At 43.4% G+C, this 22294-nt stretch overlaps 1 protein-coding gene across 1 annotated transcript in view; it reads left to right on the forward strand.

Moving 5' to 3' along the window:
* Nucleotides 1-22294, forward strand: part of QPCT (glutaminyl-peptide cyclotransferase) — a 341372-nt gene that overhangs the window by 94604 nt on the left and 224474 nt on the right. The window contains exon 3 of the mRNA XM_044292305.1: nt 15589-15870. Within this exon, the coding sequence (XP_044148240.1) occupies nt 15589-15870 (282 nt within the window). The remainder of the gene's footprint in view (nt 1-15588; nt 15871-22294) is intronic.

Here is a 22294-nt window from a genome sequence, read left to right on the forward strand (position 1 = left end):
GATGCGTTTTTCACATGCGTGATAAAAAACTGAAGGTTTACAAACAACATCTCTTAGCAACCATCAGTGAAAAACACATTGCATCCGCACCTGCTTCTATTCACTTTTATGGGGCCAGAATATAGAACATGCTGCGTTTTTCATGCAACGCAGAACTGATGCATGAAAAAGAAAATGCTAATGTTCACAGACCCATTGAAATGAATGGGTCAGGATTCAGTGCGGGTGCTATGCGTTCACGTCACACATTGCACCAGCGCGGAAAACTAGCTTGTGAGAAAGGGGTCTAAAAGTACTTTTTTCTCGAATAAAGCAGAGGTTTGCTATCACATATATCACATGATATCACCTTTCAGCTGAGCTAGCCATAAAAGCATTGTGCCTGTTTCAACGATGCCAAATGCCCTTTCATTAAAAATAAATATATAACTTGCAGTGGAATTAAAGAAAGACACTTTTTGTGTCTGAAGATGGTCTTTTTTTGTGCAGACATTCTGGCCATGCCATTTTTCCTATAGAAAAGCCTCTGGAAAATGCCTGAAGAAAACACCATATCTATGCACTGTGCGTTTAACATTTCCCTAATGCCTTACAGCTAACATCTGGCAACAGTGTTTTTTTTAAATGGCATTGCAGTTTTATCTGCAGCTGAAAGTGGATTTAAAAGAAATACAAAGTAAGGCCTCATGCACACGACCGTATGTATTTTGTGGATCCGCAAAAAATACGGATGACGTCCATGTGCATTCCGTATTTTGCGGAACGGAATAGCTGGTCCCTAATAGAACAGACCTATCCTTGTCCGTGATGCAGACCATAATAGGACATGTTCTATTTTTTGGCGGAACGGAAATACGGACATTCGGAAACGGAATGCACGTGAAGTAACTTCCGTTTTTTTTTCGGACCCACGGAAAGAATATACGTTCGTGCGCATTAGGCCTAAAAGGGAAGGACTTTTTCCTTCCTGTAGGAACCATATTTGACTTTGATTCAAAAAGTTCCATATAAAAGTGCAGTGGTGTTTTTTTCAACCACCATCAGACCTGCTTCACACATCAAAAACTGCACATGACACAAAACTGCATGTGTGATTCTAGGCTACCATATGTTCTTGGTGGTGTTTTTAAATTCAGTATTATTTTGTACATGCCTTTTTACTGTCAGTCGAAAAGAAAAAGCTTAGCAAAAAAAAAATTGGAAGGGGAAAAAAAACTCCATACTAAGAGCATGTTGCATTTGAAAAAAATGCCACAGACCCCCAAAATGGCACAAACTCTTTGGGGAGAATTTATTGATAGGGGAATATTTGAAGTCAGTTTTGCTTGAGTCTGCTTTGGCTACTTTATGCCCCGTTTTATCAAATGTCTCATGTTACTTGATAAATTTGTCTTATCTTTAAACCTAAGGCCTCTTTCACACAGGCGTCACGGATTTGCTCCTGATGCGTCGTGTGTGCATTACGGGAAACCCGCGTGAGTGTGCATGCAATTTCAGTCAGTTTTGACTGCAATTGTGTTGCTTTGTTCAATTTTTATCGCGCGGGTGCAATGTGTTTTGCACGAGTGTGATAAAAAACAGAATATGGTACCCAGACCCAAACCCGGACTTCTTCACTGAAGTTTGGGTTAGGTGTGCTGTAGATTTTATTATTTTCCTTTATAACATGGTTATAAGGGAAAATAATAGCATTCTTAAAAAGCCAGACCGCCGCTCCGTCACGCCTCTCCGTCACGCCTCTCCGTCCCCATTGACTATAATGGGGACTCCGGCACAGTACGGCAGTTCGCGGTCAGAGGCCGCCGGACTAAAAAGTCGGACATGCAGGATTTTTATTTCGGTGGCCTTTCGCTGTGCACTGCTGTACTGCACCGGAATGCCGCCCCATTATAGTCAATGGGGACGAAGCGGCGGTCCGGCAGCACGGTGAAACAGCGGAAGGACGGATCCGACAGGGTGAACAGACTGTCGGATCCGTCCTGCTGCAAGTGTGAAAGTACCCTAACTCACCTTATCCACTTGATCGCACAGCCAGCATCGTCTTCTTTCTTCTTCTTTCAGGACCTGCAAAAGGACCTTTAATGACGTAATCGCGCTTACCACGTGGTGAGCGTGGTGATGTCAGCGCAGGTCCTGCTGAATGAAGATCCTTCAGCAGGACCTGCGCTGACGTCACCACGCTCACCACGTGGTGAGCCCGATTACATCATCAAAGGTCCTTTTGCAGGTCCTGAAAGAGGAAGAAAGACGACGATGTCGGCTGCGCGATTAAGTGGATAAGGTAAGTTTTTTTTTTAACCACTCAATTGACATTTTAGTAAGAATGCTATTAATTTCCCTTATAACCATGTTATGAGGGAAAATAATACAGTGAATTTACTTTAATGCGGTCCGGGGTTGCTCATCCCTATCATCTCCTAGCAAGCATGCGTGAAAATCAAACCGCATCCGCACTTGCTTGCGGATGCTTGTGATTTTCACGCAGCCCCATTCATTTCTATGGGGCCTGCGTTGCTTGAAAAACGCAGAATATAGAACATGCTGCGATTTTCACGCAAAGCACAAGTGATGTGTGAAAATCACTGCTCATCTGCACAGCCGCATTGAAGTCAATGGGTCCGGATTCAGAACGGGTGCAATACGTTCACCTCACGCATTGCACCCACGTGGAAAACTCGCCCATGTGAAAAGGACCTAACACTTTTGTCTAGAAAAACTACTCCAGTTTTCCTACTCTACCCTCCTAGTGAAGTGAGATAGGGACTTTTTTTGCAACTTTTTAAAAAGCCTCAGTCATATTAACAATAGCTAACCACACCTACTTATCCACCCATTTTTTAAAACTGTAGTGAGTGGTGTAAAAATGCTAAATTGCGACTCATTTAAGTCAGAATCCTGGAGTAAAAACATAATAAATCAGGTCCTTTGTGTGTAGCATGTTTTTATTTCACTATTGACTTTAATGTAACATGGCCATACATGAAAAATGCCAAGAACAACATGTGTGAATCCAACCTTAAAGAGGGTATCCTCTCTGTTCCAATGTTTTAATAAAAGTACGTACATACAGTATACCGCTTAAAGGAATTGTCCAGGTATATAAAAACATGGCAGCTTTCCTCTGAAAACAATGCCACACCTGTCAATAGGTAATGTGCATTATTACAGCTCAGTCCGATTCACTTCAGTAGAATCGAGCTGCCATACCAGACACATGTCGACTGGTTTTTGGAATACAGCAGCCATGTTTTTCTAAGGCCTCTTGCACACGACCATATGGCTTTTTCTGTATATTGCTGTCTGTTTTAAATTTCTCTTTTTCCGATTGTAAACTGTTTTTTGCGGATCGGAAATGGAAGCATACAATAATGTGTAAACAGTAAGTACATAAAAAAAATTGGGTTGGGCATAAAATTTTCAATAGATGGTTCCGCAGAAATGGAACGCATACGGAAGACATGCAGATGCATTCTGTGTGCATTTTGTTTTTTTTGCGGACCCATTGACTTAAATGGAGCCACGGAATGTGATTTGCGGGCTTCCTGCTCTGTATACACAGCGCTTGGTGAGCGCTGTGTATACAACAATCTAGAAGGCAGGGACACCTGGGAACTGTCCCTGCCTTCTCTAAGGGTTGCCCTGCTGTCACTGACAGCGGGCAACCCGATCTGCAGCTACACGATTAGCGTGCAGCTGCGATCTCTGAATGGACGTTCCAGAACGTCCACTCAGAGATAGAAAACCACCTCCCGGACGTTTATAGTCAATGTGCGGACGGGAGGGGGTTAAAAACTTTTCGGAGGAAAGATGAATTGGAACATGATAGTATGCATCCTCTAGGTCCAGACTTTCCATCCAGCAACCCTGGAAGAGAAGATTCACCGTAGATTTTATTGTCTCCATTCAGAATTTTTTGTGCACTATGGATTTGTTCAGTTTTTTTAGATTTAGAATAGCCCTGCATGTTCAATTCGGCTTTTTTACCAGAAATAGAAGAGGAATAGAATCCCTTGCCTCTTTCTGCTATGGGAGCTGGACAAACTACTCCCTTGTGTAAGAGGGAAAATACTTCTGACTGTAAGGCCTCTCTTCTTTCCTGATTTTTGTGGCCGACTGTCACGGGTAGAGTCACGGGTATCAAGATAGAGCGAAGGTGCACCCCCTGAGCTATCACCCGGTCCCCTGTCCCTGCCTACTTGCACCACCCGCCCTAGGTGACGGAGCGCAACTGGGCGACAGTCCCTAACCTACTAAGTGCAAGCAGAGAGAAAGAGATAGCAGGGAAGAGGACAGCCACTGAGAAGTTACAATAAGCGAACAAGAGGTAGAACAAGAACGGAAGTTGAGGCGGGTCAACTAGCCGAGGTCAGTCCAGGAGGTCACGTCAGAACAAGGGAAGAGGCAATGACAAATCCGTAAACAAGCCGAGGTCAAAATCCGAGAGGTAGCGTTAAGGTACAGGGAGCAGGCAGAAGAGGTGTCAAGAGGCGGTAGCTTAATAACAATAAATTACACAGCCTATAGGACGAAAATCACAGACAACCTGTAGCCAGCAGGCCGCCTGTATTTATAGTGGTGAGTGAGGGTCATGTGACGTGGCCAGCGTCACATGACCGACAGCCAGACAAGTCGAGCACCGAGTGATCAGCTCGGCGCTCAAGGCAGACCTAGGAGCAGGGAGCTTCCCAGCTAGCAAGGCCGCCCTGGAAAGGAGGCCAAACACAGGTCTGCGGCTGATGGGAGACCGAGTGTGCCTTCAGCGCCCCGTTACAGTATCCCCCCTTTTACGAGGGGCCACCGGACGCAAGCATTGTGGACGAGGTTTCTCAGGGTGTTTCCGGTGAAATTTAGTAATTAACCTGGAAGCATGCATCCTAGACATAGGTAGCCAGGACCTCTCCTGAGGTCCAAAACCTTTCCAGTGGACCAGGTATTGAAAGGAATTTCTAATCTTTCTTATAAATAATGAATTCCTCCTGACCCTCAACCTCCACAGGTGGAGGAGGTTTTTTAACTGGAACCACTGGTGACACATATTTCTTAAGTAACGACTTATGGAACACATCGTGTATACGAAGGGAGTCGGGTAGCTTAAGTCTAAAAGATACTGGGTTAATAAGCTTAATAATATTGTATGGTCCAATGAAACGCGTTGAGAATTTCTTAGAACATTGTTTCAAAGCAAGATTTTTAGTCGATAACCACACCTTATCGCCGAGTACAAAATTTACCCCCTTGGAACGTCTCTTATTGGCATGTTTACACTGGGTTTCCTGGGCCTTTTCCAGGTTCGATTGAACTTGTGCCCAGACTGTGCACAGTCTAGAGGTAAAAGAATATGCCTGCGGGTTGAGTGAGGATACAGAGGGATTAGAACTAAAGCGAGGATGTAAACCACTGTTACAAAAAAAAGGAGACACCCCGTGGAAGAATTTACCCGATTGTTGATGGCGAATTCTGCCAACGGGAGGTATCTCACCCATAGGAGTTGATTATGCGATACATAGCACCTTAGAAAAAGCTCCACTGCCTGATTTAACAGTTCCGTCTGCCCATTGGTCTGTGGATGGAAAGCAGACGAAAAGGACAACGAGATGTCACATCTTCTACAAAAGGCCCTCCAAAAGCTAGAAACAAACTGAACGCCTCTATCAGAGACGATATTCTCAGGGACACCCTCAGAGAGGGGCAGATCAGAAATAAAATCCATGGAGATGTGAAACCATGGCTTACAGGGAATGGGTAGTGGTTGTAATTCACCAGCGGGATGTGTTCTTGGGGTCTTAGACCGGGCACAAACATCGCAAGCCAAAACATAAGACCGTACATCTTTAGACAAAGTGGGCCACCAGAAAGACCTCAGCAGCAATACCTGGATGACCACAGAGCATGGAGTCATGACATTCACCCAATAATTGAACACGAAAACATTCAGGAACAAACAACGTATCTGTCGGTGTTTGTGGAGGAGGAAAGATTTGCAGAAACTGCTGCCACAAAGATGTTTGTCGGCAAGATGGGTTCCAGGGGGGTATCAGGAGGTTGGACGGCATTAAAACTCCAGGACAATGCATCTGCCTTAACATTTTTACTTCCTGGTCTGAAAGTAACAGAAAAGTTAAAACAAGTAAAAAACAGGGCCCATCTGGCTTGTCTAGGATTAAGGCATTTGGCCGCCTCAGAAACACTAAGTTCTTATGATCAGTGAGAACAGTAATACGGTGTCTAGCCCCTTCTAAAAAATGCCTCCACTCCTCAAATGCCCATTTAATGGCCAGTAACTCACGGTTTCCAATATCGTAATTTATCTCCGAAGGAGAGAACTTGCGAAAGAAGAAGGCGCATGGCCTTAAATTAGTGAGGTTAGATGACCCCTGTGAAAGGACGGCCCCCACACCATCCTCTGAGGCATTAACCTCCACCACAAAAGGTTCCTCGGTATCAGGCTGAACCAAGACTGGAGCCATTTGGAAACAATTTAGAGTATCAAAGGCATGACAGGCCTCTAACGACCAGTTAACCAGATCCGAACTTTTTTTAGTTAGATCCGTGAGGGGTTTGACAATAACAGAAAAATTATTTATGAATTTATGGTAAAAATTGGCGAATCCTAAAAAACGTTGGAGTGCCTTTAAGGAGGATGGTCTTACCCAGTCTTGTATAGCCTGAACCTTACTGGGATCCATTTTAAATGAATGAGGAGTAAGAATATAGCCAAGATAGGGGATCTCTTGAACTCCAAATACACATTTCTCTAATTTAACAGACAAATGGTTCTCCCTAAGGATTTTAAGAACCAGTCTGATGTGAGACACATGAGAATCCCAGTCAGGTGAAAAGACAAGAATATAATCAAGATAAACAATCATAAATTTGCCAATAAGTTCTCTAAAAATATCATTAATGAAATTCTGAAGCACAGCTGGGGCATTGCAAAGACCGAATGGCATAACCAGATACTTAAAGTGTCCCTCTTGAGTATTAAAAGCAGTTTTCCACTCATCTTAATACGAACTAGGTTATATGCTCCTCTCAAATCAAATTTTGAAAAACCAAGAAGCACCCAGAATCTGGTTAAACAAATCAGGAATTAACGGGATGGAATACTGATTCGTAATGGTAATTTTATTCAAATTTCTGTAGTCAATGCAGGGCCTGAGACCACCGTCTTTTTAACAAAAAAGAATCCTGCTCCCAGGGGAGAGGTGGAGGGCCTAATATATCCCTTCTTGAGACTCTCCTGGATGTAGTCTTTCATGGACTTGCGCTCAGGACCGGACAGATTATAAATCCATTCTTTAGGAAATTTGGTATCAAGTCAATAACACAGTCATAAGACCTATGGGGAAGGAGAGTATCTGTCTCAGTGGTGGAAAAAACATCTGAATAATCAGCAATAAAATGAGGAATATCTGATGAGACCCCAGCTTGAACTACGGTTAAGCAAGAATTACAGTTAGGCCCCCATCTCTCTAACTCGCCCGAACTGCAGTTAATGACCGGATTGTGTTGCTGAAGCCAAGGCATACCAAGGACTACCTGAACTGGAAGATTCTCTAAAACAAAGAAGGGTAACCTCCGGAGTACGGAGTTTTACTGTGCCCCCTAGCAGGGAGGTAGAATCGATGGCGACAACCTGGATCGGGGGGGTAATTCTAGTATAGGAATTATCATCTGATCAACAAATACATAGTTCTCTTTGCGTCATCCCGAGTTGCATGGGCTCGTCCGAGTGGGCTTCCATCCTGGGTTCAGGGGGGGGGAGTCTCAGGTTGAAGAAGGGTATGAGGAGAAAACATCAACACATGTGTAACAATTAAAATGGCCTGCGCTCCAATCAGGCTAATAATAAATAAAAACTATGTGTACCTGATACCCATTGAAAATCCTCCAAATGCCTCGGTCATATCGCTTTCCCAGGTCGGCGTCTCAACAGACCTATTGCGCATGTCAGTGACGGCATCATGTTTAGACGTGGGCGGGCCGCCGTCACGAACATCAACGACACGGCAACACCTCTCTCCGTGGCTACGCCACATACATCCAATTAACGCTCCTATGGCAAATCACGTGCAGGGTGCGTCATCGACCCACATGATGGTCACCTGACCGGCGAAAGGTCCTAGATCCACCTGGGCATAAAGGAAGTAAATCCGCTTTATAAATATCTATTGTATATCACGCCTAGTACATAAATGGGGACCAAAATTGTGTCTCACTCATATCTAATCATGAAATGGAAGGTTTAATAGATTATTTAACAAATTTCAGACATAAATAATTGCTATATCCCTACATACCTCACGGTGGACAAATAACAATCTAATTGTCAATAGACATCAACTTAAGGGAAAAAAAGAGGCTATAGATGGAGCAATGAGTGTCAGTGTATAATATGGAGCTAGTGACCATAAAAAACTATACCCCATAGGGGACAGATAATTAAAGTGAAAAAGAAGGGTGTAAAAAAGTATACCTTAAAATACCAAGTAAAAACATAATATACTGAATCGGACAAAAATCTATGAAAATATTCTACCTGTCTACATGAAATTCAGTATTAAGTCCCTGGGGTTGTAGGGATTGTAATGTAAAGATCCATTTAAACTCTTTGTTGGTGGTGGTTATGGACACGGACAGATACATTGGGGAGATACATAGACAGTTGGGTGATGGTGAGGTTTATGAAAAACTGAAACAGCACCCCAAATGGGAGATCGCCAGGGTGGTGACGAATATTGTTGATACAGCACTTGCATGAGGTATTATTGATTCAGATTTATGTCAGTTTCTTAAGGTACCCTTTCCCATCACCCCGCTGATCTATGTTCTCCCCAAGATACACAAGCAGTTGGTAGACCCCCCCCGGCAGACCCATCGTGTTGGGCAGGGGGTCTGTCTTCAGCAATATTGCCATATTCTTGAACAGACTGCTCCATGCCCACGCAACCTCAGCTCCCTCCTATGTCAGAGATACGGGACATTTTTTAACAAAATTAAGTGAGATCACTTTACCAGCCCACTTCTATCTGGTGAGTTTTGATGTGGTATCTCTGTACACGTCCATTATGCATGACTATGGATTAAGTGTCGTCGATGTGGCCCTGGCCGGCACGGGACTCACTCTTGATGCGCGCCGTTTTGTCCTCGACCTCCTAGAGTTGGTCCTTGTAACGGATCACCTGGCACCCCGACTGTGTACCTCCGTTTACGGATGCGCCTAGCGTTTTCCTGAGGCTTCCAAGCACTCTGGCAGACACCACAATCACCAAACCGAAGAAGCAGATAAATCCTCTTGATGCATATGAATGCTGTAGGCAGTTGAATAGGAAACCATATGAATAGGTTTTCACTCCTAGCAGTCAAACTGGGACAGCATGCAATAAATCCTCCCCCAAGAATGAGACGACACTTCACCTTGAGGGTAAAAACAGGAACTCCCTTTATTTTAACACAAGCATTGATTTATACACATCTTCCAACAAGGTACTACCCACAGGCTCTGCAAAAACAGCCAATCATATGTATCTACAGTATTTAAACCTTCCCAGCAATTGTACACAAAATCCCCTTCCCTCTATCTGTAACGCAATAAACAAAACACAATGAGCATTGTCTGAGATGTAATTAACCAACACAATAAGCATTGTCTCAGACGCAATCCACAAAATACAATTACCAAACGTAATGGACTAACTTGAACCCTGGCATACACAGATACAATGTAACCGAACACATAATAACATACATAGTATTTAAGACGGCCTGAATGCAATCTGCTACACAGTCTTAAAGGGGCATTGTTCCTAAAAGTCATAACATGGCCATTAAAGGGCCAGTAGCAGCAATATAAAATACCACATGCCCAAATATTGCATTCAAACTTACCAAATCAACAGGGGCCAGAGTCAGCAGGTAGGAGGCGGGCAGCCAGGCCTCTCCAATGCCCAGTGGCGAGGCGGGTTCCGCCACAGTCCTCAAGAGGAATTATTTTCTCTTTGGCAACACCTTTTACCAACAGTCACGTGGTGTGGCCATGGGGGTCCAACGTGGCACCAACTTATGCCAACATTTTTATGGCGGAGGTCGAGGACAAGTTGGTACACGCATCACAATTTTATCAGTGGGTCCTCTGCTGGTGGCGCTACATCCACGACATTTTTATGATTTGGAGTGGCTCGATGGACTCCTTGAATGAGTTCCATCAACATCTCAACAATTTACTGTGACTGCCTCTTCTGAGGAGTTGCAGTTTCTTGACATCAGGGTATAGGTGTATTAAAAACTGACTTGTATAAGAAGCCTACAGATAGGAATAATCTTTTCAGATATGACAGTAATCATCCACACTGCATACTTGACTCCTTACCTTGGAGCCAGATGCTGCGTGTAAGACGAGTGGTACATGATGATGACAAGTTCATGAACCGCATTGATGAGATGTGCAACAAATTTTCCAATAGAAGCTATCCAGGCAGGTTGTTACACAGATCGAGGGCCAGGGTCTCCTTTTCAAGCCTCTCCTAGGAGAATGAATGCGGGACGCATCCCATTTGTATCCACCTATGGCAACCACAGTGCTGATATAGCACAGATTTTGAGAAAGGAGTGGCACATCTTACATAGTGGCCTTCCTACAGTAAGTGAAGTTGATAATCCGCCATTGATGGCATACAAACGGGGTACTAATTTGCATGACAAACCTATTAAGACTGAAATATGTGATGTTAACAGAGGGGGTCAGACCTATCTGAAAGACCAGAAAGACAGGGAATTTCCCATGTTTGGGTTGCTGTAATTGTGGGAACATGCTGAAAGGGAACACTTTTGTTCACTCATACAGTGGTAAGAAATTTAACATTGCAGAATATTACACGTGCCGATCCAAGTTTGTCATTTACATGATCGTTTGCCCCTGCAGTTTGATCTATGTGGGGGAAACGACCATGGAAATTAGGGAGCGTATCAACAAAAACAAAGCACTATAAGGAAAAAAATGATAGATAAGCCGGTGGCTAAACATTTTATTGATTGTGGACACTCCTGTCAGCCAACTGAGATTCCGGGTCATCGATTCTGTTCAGGTTCCCAAGAGAGGAGGGGATAGGGAGCGCATGTTAAAGAAGAAAGAGTTGAAATGGATCTTTACATTACAATCCCTACAACCCCAGGGACTTAATACTGAATTTCATGTAAACAGTGTAGACAGGTAGAATATTTTTATAGATTGTTGTCCGATTCAGTATATTATGTTTTTACTTGGTATTTTAAGGTATACTTTTCTACACCCTTCTTTTTCACTTTAATTATCTGTCCCCTATGGGGTACAGTTTTCTATGGTCACTAGTTCCACATTATACACTGACACTCATTGCTCCATCTATAGCCTCTTTTTTTTCCCTTAAGTTGATGTCTATTGACAATTAGATTGTTATTTGTCCACCGTGAGGTATGTAGGGATATAGCAATTATTTATGTCTGAAATTTGTTAAATAATCTATTAAACCTTCCATTTCATGATTAGATATGAGTGAGACACAATTTTGGTCCCCATTTATGTACTAGGCGTGATATACAACAGATATTTATAAAGCGGATTTACTTCCTTTATGCCCAGGTGGATCTAGGACCTTTCGCCGGTTAGGTGACGATCACGTGGGTCGATGACGCGCCCTGCACGTGATTTGCCATAGGAGCGTTAATTGGTTGTATGTGGCGTAGCCACGGAGAGAGGTTGATGTTTGGGACGGCGGCCTGCCCACATCTAAACGTGATGTCGTCACTGACATGCGCAATAGGTCTGTTGAGACGCCGACCTGGGAAAGCGATATGGCTGAGGCATTTGGAGGATTTTCAATGGGTATCAGGTACACATAGTTTTTATTTATTATTAGCCTGATTGGAGCGCAGGCCATTTTAATTGTTACACATGTGTTGATGAGATTGAGCATTAGCTGATTGGCCTCACTATGTCACATGTTTTCTCCTCATACCCTTCTTCAACCTGAGACTCCCCCCCCCCCTCTGAACCCAGGATGGAAGCCCACTCGGACGAGCCCATGCAACTCGGGATGACGCAAAGAGAACTATGTATTTGTTGATCAGATGATAATTCCTATACTAGAATTACCCACCCCGATCCAGGTTGTCGCCATCGATTCTACCTCCCTGCTAGGGGGCACAGTAAAACTCCGTACTCCGGAGGTTACCCTTCTTTGTTTTAGAGAATCTTCCAGTTCAGGTAGTCCTTGGTATGCCTTGGCTTCAGCAACACAATCCGGTCCCCAAGTTCCTGTACTATTTGAGCAAGACCCTGCACATTTTCGGTGAGGCTCTGTATAGGGTCCATGCTGAATTTGGGCCTGTGATTCTGTCACGGGTAGAGTCACGGGTATCAAGATAGAGCGGAGGTGCACCCCCTGAGCTGCCACCCGGTCCCCTGTCCCTGCCTACTTGCACCACCCGCCCTAGGTGACGGAGCGCAACTGGGCGACAGTCCCTAACCTACTAAGTGCAAGCAGAGAGAAAGAGACAGCAGGGAAGAGGACAGCCACTGAGAAGTTACAATAAGTGGACAAGAGGTAGAACAAGAATGGAAGGCGAGGCGGGTCAACTAGCCAAGGTCAGTCCAGGAGGTCACGTCAGAACAAGGGAAGAGGCAAAGACAAATCCGTAAACAAGCCGAGGTCAAAATCCGAGAGGTAGCGTCAAGGTACAGGGAGCAGGCAGAAGAGGTGTCAAGAGGCGGATCGAGGTTCAATTCCAGAGGAAGATTAATAACAATAAATTACACAGCCTATAGGACAAAAATCACAGCCAACCTGTAGCCAGCAGGCCACCTGTATTTATAGTGGTGAGTGAGGGTCATGTGACGTGGCCAGCATCTCACTTAACCGACAGCCAGACAAGTCGAGCACCGAGTGATCAGCTAGGAGCAGGGAGCCTCCCAGCTAGCAAAGCCGCCCTGGGAACGAGGCCAAACACAGATCCTCACTCCTGAAGCTAAGCAGCAGGTCTGCAGCTGATGAGAGACTGAGTGCGCCTTCGGCCCCCTGTTACACAGACTGTCTGGACGAAAAGATCTTCTGGACAAGTGAAGAACTACAGCCGAAATCCGTTTTCTATTATGCTTTAAATTCATTTGGTTTGGGACACAGATTTCCAGGCTGGAAGGAAGCCGGACAGTCTTCCTCCCACCTGAATTCTGTCATTGAGATTTGTCTTTAGGTCTGTTGTCCTGGGTTTTGAACATAAAACCCCCAGACTTCCTAGAGAATCTGTCACTTCTATTACTCTGATTACTCCTCTGCCCTTTAAACCTAGCCTGACGTTTACGAAAAAAGGGATTCTTATGGGGGACCGGAAACCTCTTCTTGTTGTCTGTCTACAAGGTTGTGTAGATTGTATTATTTCCCCTTATAACATGGTTATAAGGGAAAATAATAGCATTCTGAATACAGAATGCTAAGTAAAATAGGGCTGGAAGGGTTAAAAAAAAATATAAAAAAATTAAACTCACCTTAATCCACTTGTTCGCACAGCCGGCATCTCTTCTGTCTTCATCTGTGAGGAATAGGACCTTTGATGATATCACTGCGTTCATCACCTGGTCCATCACCATGGTGATGGATCATGTGATGGACCATGTGATGAGCATAGTGACGTCATCAAAGGTCCTATTCCTCACAGATGAAGACATAAGAGGTGCCGGCTGCGCGAACAAGTGGATTAAGGTGAGTTAAATTATTCTTGTTATTTTTTGAACCCCTCCAGCCCTATTTTACTTAGCATTCTGTATTCAGAATGCTATTATTCCCCCTTATAACCATGTTATAAGGGAAAATAATAATGATCGGGTCCCCATCCCGATCGTCTCCTAGCAACCGTGCGTGAAAATCGCACCGCATCCGCATCTTGCTTGCGATTTTCACGCAGCCCCATTCACTTCTATGGGGCCTGTGTTGCGTGACAAACGCACAAAATAGAGCTTGCTGCTTGAATTTCACGCATCACTTGTGCGTTGCGTGAAATTCACTGCTCATGTGAACAACCCCATAAAAGAAAAATGGGTCCGGATTCAGTGCGGGTGCAATGCGTTCAACTCGCGCGGAAAACTCGCCCGTGTGAATGGCGCCTAAGGCTTCTTTCACACGAATGTGACAGATTGGCTCCGGATGTGTTCAGGATGCTTTAAGTGAAACTTGCACCATTTTGCAAGCAAGTTCAGTCAGTTTTGTCTGCAATTGCGTTCAGTTTTTCAGTTTTTTTCCACACAGGTGCAATGCGTTTTCATGCGTTTTTCACACGAGTGATAAAAAACTGAATATTTACAAACATCTCTTAGCAACCATCAGTGAAAAACACACTTCATCCGCACTTGCTTGCGGATGCAATGCGTTTTTCACTGAAGCTCCATTCACTTCTATGGGGCCAGGGCTGCGTTAAAAATGCTGAATATAAAACATGCTGCGTTTTTTACACAACGCAGAACTGATGCATGAAAAAAAAACGCTCATGTACACAGACTTATTGAAATGAATGGGTCAGGATTCAGTACGGGTTCTATGCGTTCACATCACGCATTGCACCCGTGCGGAAAACTCGCTCATGTGAAAGAGGCCTAAGGCCCCTTGCAGACGAGCATGTGCGGATTATGTCCGGATGCGTTGCAGATGCGTTCAGTGAAAACTGCGCGATTTCGCAAAGTCATTCAGTTTTGTTTGCGATCGCGTTCAATTTTTATCGCGCGGGTGCAATGCGATTTGCACTGCGTTTTGCATGCGTGTGATGAAATACTGAATGTTTGCAAACAACATCTCTTCGCAACCATCCGTGAAAATCACATTGCATCCCCACCTGCTTGCGGATGCAATGCGATTTTCACACAGCCCCATTTACTTCTATGCCCCATTGTTGCGTGAAAATTGCAGAATATAGAACATGCTCTGATTATCGCGCAAAGCAAAAGTGATGTACACAGACCCATTGAAATGAATGGGTCCGGATTCTGTTCGGGTGCAATGCGTTCGATGCAATCGCTAATGTCAGCCAGCTTAATACCCATTTTTCAGGTGACAAAAACCCTTTAATATATGTCTCTCACACAAAATGCACCTATGTGAATGCAACATAAAATTATGTTAAAAAAGTAAGTATACAATAATGGCTTGCTTGGATTCATTATGATAAATTGTTAAACACATCTATTTTTATTCTATCTCCAAAAATCAGCAGCAGCCCTCATTCTTTCATTCCTTTTTCTGCATACATTTATCAGTAAGTGTTGTCATATTATTCCATTTATTGGATATTCAAGATATATTTCCTCACTTCTGTTGTGAAGGATTTTTAACATGAATTGGTTCCATTTTTTTATTTATTAATTAATTATGATTTTTTACATATTTACATTATCATTACCAATAAATATGTATTGCACATTGTGCGTGTGCTGCTGATTTTAGTAGGTAGACCCAACTGAACAACATAGTAAGCTGGTATTGAGTATAGTTTTAACTGTCTATTGTTATTTTTTCTTATGAATTAACTTACTGAATGAACGTTTTATTTTTTCTGTTCCATCAATAGCACATTAAACAACGATTGCAGAGGCTTCAAGCTGGGTGGATTATAGAAGAAGACACATTTCAAAGTCAAACCCCTTTTGGATATGTGGCATTCTCAAATGTTATTGCCACTCTAAATCCATCTTCTCTGCGTCACTTGGTCCTTGCCTGTCATTATGATTCAAAATACTTTAGTCCCCAGTGGGATGGTAAAGTATTTATCGGGGCTACAGATTCAGCTGTACCATGTGCTATACTATTAGAGCTTGCCCAAGCTCTGGATTACCGACTTCAGCAGTTAAAGGTATGTAATACCATATTTGTAACTGGTATTATTGCAAATCAATATTGCATTCATAGTACAGATACTGTAGGTCATACTGATGGTCTGGATCGTCTCTTTGAAATACAGATGCTGCCCTGATGTTTGGATAACATAGTGATGCATCTGTATTTGGACCTTCTTACACTACAATGGGCATTTCCCCTCCTCTCAGATATTGATCCCATCTCTAGAATGTGGTCCCCAAAGTAAAGTTGAGCACATTGCACATGCACAACATGCTCTCTATTCACTTGTATGCGAGTTAAAAAAAATAGCCTGTTGAGCATACTTAGCTATCTCTAGATCGGGTCCTCCAAAGTGAAGGAGAGTGCACCATGCATGCACAGCCACTTCTCCATTCAACGCTATGGGACTACCGTAAATAGCAGAGCCTGCACTCAGCAATTTTCAAAACTCCTTTAGCAGTGAATGGGGGATGGGCACTGTGCTCTACTTCACTTCAAGCAGATCGTTCTGGAGACAGGAGCTGGTCTCAGAGGTGGCACCCTCACCTATCTGACATTGGTGACATCCTAACGATATGCTATCAATTTCTGAGATAGGAATAACCCTTTAATGGATAAAAGTACAGCATGTTGTGTTTTTAAAATATTTTTCTTTTACACCTACAGTACAGACCAAAAGTTTGGACACACCTTCTCATTCAAAGAGTTTTCTTTATTTTCATGACTATGAAAATTGTAGATTCACACTGAAGGCATCAAAACTATGAATTAACACACGTGGAATTATATACATAACAAAAAAGTGTGAAACAACTGAAAATATGTCATATTCTAGGTTCTTCAAAGTAGCCACCTTTTGCTTTGATTACTGCTTTGCACACTCTTGGCATTCTCTTGATGAGCTTTAAGAGGTAGTCACCTGAAATGGTCTTCCAACAGTCTTGAAGGAGTTCCCAGAGATGCTTAGCACTTGTTGGCCCTTTTGCCTTCACTCTGCGGTCCAGCTCACCCCAAACCATCTTAATTGGGTTCAGGTCCGGTGACTGTGGAGGCCAGGTCATCTGGCGCAGCACCCCATCACTCTCCTTCATGGTCAAATAGCCCTTACACAGCCTGGAGGTGTGTTTGGGGTCATTGTCCTGTTGAAAAATAAATGATGGTCCAACTAAACGCAAACCGGATGGAATAGCATGCCGCTGCAAGATGCTGTGGTAGCCATGCTGGTTCAGTATGCCTTCAATTTTAGATAAATCCCCAACAGTGTCACCAGCAAAGCACCCCCACACCATCACACCTCCTCCTCCATGCTTCACGGTGGGAACCAGGCATGTAGAGTCCATCTGTTCACCTTTTCTGTGTCGCACAAAGACACGGTGGTTGGAACCAAAGATCTCAAATTTGGACTCATCAGACCAAAGCACAGATTTCCACTGGTCTAATGTCCATTCCTTGTGTTCCTTAGCCCAAACAAGTCTCTTCTGCTTGTTGCCTGTCCTTAGCAGTGGTTTCCTAGCAGATATTCTACCATGAAGACCTGATTCACACAGTCTCCTCTTAACAGTTGTTCTAGAGATGTGTCTGCTGCTAGAACTCTGTGTGGCATTGACCTGGTCTCTAATCTGAGCTGCTGTTAACCTGCGATTTCTAAGGCTGATGACTCGGATGAACTTATCCTCCGCAGCAGAGGTGACTCTTGGTCTTCCTTTCCTGGGGTGGTCCGCATGTGAGCCAGTTTCTTTGTAGCGCTTGATGGTTTTTGTGACTGCACTTGGGGACACTTTCAAAGTTTTCCCAATTTTTCGGACTGACTGACCTTCATTTCTTAAAGTAATGATGGCCACTCATTTTTCTTTACTTAGCTGCTTTTTTCTTGCCATAATACAAATTCTAACAGTCTATTCAGGTGGACTATCAGCTGTGTTTCCACCTGACTTCTCCACAACGCAACTGATGGTCCCAACCCCATTTATAAGTCAAGAAATCCCACTTATTAAACCTGACAGGGCACACCTGTGAAGTGAAAACTATTTCAGGTGACTACCTCTTGAAGCTCATTAAGAGAATGCTAAGGGTGTTCAAAGCAGTAATCAAAGCAAAAGGTGGCTACTTTGAAGAACCTAGAATATGACATATTTTCAGTTGTTTCACACTTTATTGTTATGTATATAATTCCACATGTGTTAATTCATAGTTTTGATGCCTTCAGTGTGAATCTACAATTTTCATAGTCATGAAAATAAAGAAAACTCTTTGAATGAGAAGGTGTGTCCAAACTTTTGGTCTGTACTGTATGTATAAGTTCCTTAAAAAGGTCATACCATGATTGATATACAAAATTAAAAACAGACATCACATAGTACATAACAATCTCTTTGTAATAAAGCTAGAACCAGCCCTGTATTTCAACAGAGATCTCCCCATTAATTTCTCTAATTGTTACGCTAGATTTATTTCAGGCTGGCTTCTCAGGGGGCAGGGGCGTACATAGAAATCACTAGGCCCTGTAGCAAGAATCAAAATTTGGCCCCCATGCCCCATTTTTTAGCCCCTCCCGCTACTTATTCCTGGCCCATACCCTTGCTCCATGAACTGTGCTTGTTGCTGTGTGTTATATACAGCCTCTTGAGGATTGACCACAAGTTCTCAATGGGATTAAGATCTGGGGAGTTTCCAGGCCATGGACCCAAAATGTCAATGTTTTGGTCCCCAAGCCACTTAGTTATCACTTCTGCCTTATGGCACGGTGCTCCATCGTGCTGGAAAATGCATTGTTCTTCACCAAACTGTTGTTGTATTGTTGGAAGAAGTTGTTGTTGGAGGGTGTTTTGGTACCATTCTTTATTCATGGCTGTGTTTTTGGGCAAAATTGTGAGTGAGCCCGCTCCCTTGGATGAGAAGCAACCCCACACATGAATGGTCTCAGGATTCTTTACTGTTGGCATGACACAGGACTGATGGTAGCGCTCACCTTTTCTTCTCCGGACAAGCCTTTTTCCTGATGCCCTTCTTTGCTGCCCTTCTTGACACCAGACCATCTTTCAAAAGTCTTCGCCTCACTGTGCGTGCAGATGCGCTCACACCTGCCTGCTGCCATTCCTGAGCAAGCTCTGCACTGGTGGCACTCCGATCCCGCAGCTGAATCCTCTTTTAGGAGACGATCCTGGCGCTTGCTGGACAAGAAGTGAACCTCTTTCCTTGAAGTTCTTGATGATCCTATAAATTGTAGATTGAGGTGCACTCTAAGTAGCCACAATATCCTTGCCTGTGAAACCATTTTTATGCAACGCAGTGATGGCTGCATGCGTTTCTTTGCAGGTCACCATTGTTAACAATGGAAGAACAATGATTTCAAGCATTACCCTCCTTTTAACAGGTCAAGTCTGCCATTTTAACCCAATCAGCCTGACATAATGATCTCCAGCCTTGTGCTCGTCCACATTCTCACCTGAGTTAACAAGACTATTACTGAAATTATCTCAGCAGGTCCTTTAATGACAGCAATGAAATGCAGTGGAAAGTTTTTTTTTGGGATTAAGTTAATTTTCATGGCAAAGAAGGACTATGCGATTCATCTGATCACTCTTCATAACATTCTGGAGTATATGCAAATTGCTATTATAAAAACCTAAGCAGCAACTTTTCCAATTTCCAATATTTATGTAATTCTCAAAACTTTTGGCCACGACTGTAGTGTGCCAATAGGGCCATACTGGAATTGCAAAACAGCCCTTGCACCCAAGCCCCACCAGCCACATGTGCTATTGTATAAAAATAATGTTGCACAGCGCACATTGCGGAGGTGAATTTTGCTTTACTTGGTTGTGACCCTATGTAAAGCATCAATACAAGAAAAAAAAATAAAAGTGGAACACAAAAATGCCTACTCACATGGTCAGTAGCTCAAAATACCCCATAACAGCATTTTATACCAGCGTGCATTGCCAAAATATCTCCCCAACAGTGCCAAATAAATGCCACCATGAAGTACAAAATACCCAGCATTACTGTCCTCTGACAACCCCTCCCCCACTGGGAGCTGTATTGTCGCTATTTAAATGTCTCACTTCTGTTCGGGACTTGCAGTTCAGGAGCAGTGAAGCTGGAGTTGGAGGGAGAGAGGCTTCTGGTAGAAGGTAGAATAGAGTGCGTAAAAGAAGTTATGACGTCACAGGTCACAAGCTGCAGACTGTCAGATAGTAAGAGGTGTAATAGATGCAGGATGTACAGATATATAGTATATACAACAGTGTACTGGTATGTGAGGTACAACGTATAAATTACACCTCGTACCTCAAATATCAGTACACTGCTGTATGTGCTATCTGTACCCACTGCCTCTATTATACCTTGTACCTCTCACATCAATGCACAGCTGTATATATTACATATCTGTAGCTACTGCATTTATTATACCTTATACCCACATATCAGTACACTGCTGGATATACTATATATCCATACCCACTGCATCTATTATGCTGTATAATATATGCAGTGTGTGTGGGGGTCTATCTATCTATCTAGAGCAGTGTACTGATGTGAGAGGTATGAGATATAATAGATACAGCGTGTGCAGAAAATGTGGTCAGTTATACATAATGGTTACTGTGTGAGGTACATGAGGTAGTAGTGGCTGTAACTGTCTAAAGTATCATATATGAGTGAGTGACCTCTTACCATTCCATTCTAGTCTCAATGGAGAGCTTATTGTGCAGTTCTCCTCCATGCTGTTGGGGGTTGAAGGACCTGTAATGATGTCATCACAGGTCCTAGCAGATACAGCTGTCTAACCAGGGTACTACACTATGTGCAGTTCCTTTACTAGATGGTACAGGACCTGTGGGGATGATGATGATGATGTTGTCATCACAGGTTCTGGCAGATGCACTTTTCAGTTGAAGATTTAACCTTAGCATGTGCAGCCATCTTAGTAAGGTGTACAACAAGGAAGTAAAAGAAAAAACAGCAGGTGGCTAGGCTAACTTTTTAATTATATTCCATTACAAAAGTGTTCAGATCCAGGTGTTGGTTTAAAAAACGTAGAATTTTTTTGTGGCAATGCAATGCAATCTGCAGACAGCATGTTATAAGCTGAGCAGATTGATATACAGTTGTGGGGTCCCGAGGCTCGGGAGTCCTTCGTGGCTTCCTCTTCCTGCAGGCTGTGGCCTGCTTCTGCTGACAAAGTCCCTCCTCCCTCTGTCCTTAGGGTGTTAACATTCCACAGAGTCTTCAAGGATCCAGTATCTTCTTCTGTCACCTCCTCTCTCCTGCTACTTTGCCAGAGCAATCTTTCTGTTGGTCAGTGTGCGATATTGATCTTCGGTTCCAAGAATGTGCCAAGGAGACTTCTCATGAGAGAAGACCGATTCAGTTGACACCATCTTTCTAAAGACCACAGGTTGCACTTTCCTCTACTTCTGCACCAAAACTGATGCAATAGGATAGAGTCAGTGAACTCTGCTGGAAATTCCAGAGCATAGAGTCAGTAGGAGAGATGGCCATGGGTGAAGACAATCTCTCTCCAAAATTGAAACTACTTGTGTTGTTGCCTTGCAGTGGTACATGGTTTACAATACAGGGCTTGGTAAACCAGTACCGAATACAACCTAGAGAAACCCTTGTTGGTGACATCCATTAACAAGAACTCTCACTGAAAGACCATAAAGTATGTCACCAAGCGCTGGAAGCTTTAAGTCGGTGTACTCCACACAGAAAAAATGTCCTTGTATGTCTTGCCTGTGTGTACTAATTATTTTTTGTTGGGACTGCCTTGGCTCTACCTACATAGTTCTGCCGTAGATTGTAACTTTGAGCAGATTCTTTGTTGGGGTTCTGCTTGTCATTCCCAATGCCTGACTTTTTTTATTTCACTGGTTCTTCAAAACCTGCAAGGGTTACCAGCAGCTTATTCTAATTTTGTTCATGTGTTTGACAAAACAGAGGACCCTCCCACTCCTCATCCTGTCACTGCCAAATCAACTTGATTCTGGGGACAACACCTCCACGTGGTTGTATTTATCTTCTATCTCCACCTAAAACACAAGCCATGTCAGACTACAAAAGATAACCTAGACTGTTTATTCACGAGTCTTCATCTCCAGCTGGAGACACTTTCTTCTTTGTTAACTCTTTCTCTACCAGCGCCGAACATGGCGCCTGCTCACACTTGCAGCGGGCATCATGGCCGACAAGTCTTTGCTGTTTCAAACTGCAGAGACCTGTGGCTAATTACCATGGCTGACAATAATGCCGATCGCGGTAATTAAAGGCTTTAGATGCCGTGACCAAGTGAGATCACGGCATCTAAATGTGCAAAAACCCGAGGCTGGTAGTTTTCATGCTGTAATTCTTATTTTGGCCACCAAATGGTAGGCCAACATAAGAAATGAGCAATTCACAGTAATAAAGTCATTTTAAAAATCCCTGATTGTACA

This window comes from Bufo gargarizans, chromosome 4, assembly GCF_014858855.1.
Source record: "Bufo gargarizans isolate SCDJY-AF-19 chromosome 4, ASM1485885v1, whole genome shotgun sequence".
NCBI lineage: Eukaryota > Metazoa > Chordata > Amphibia > Anura > Bufonidae > Bufo > Bufo gargarizans.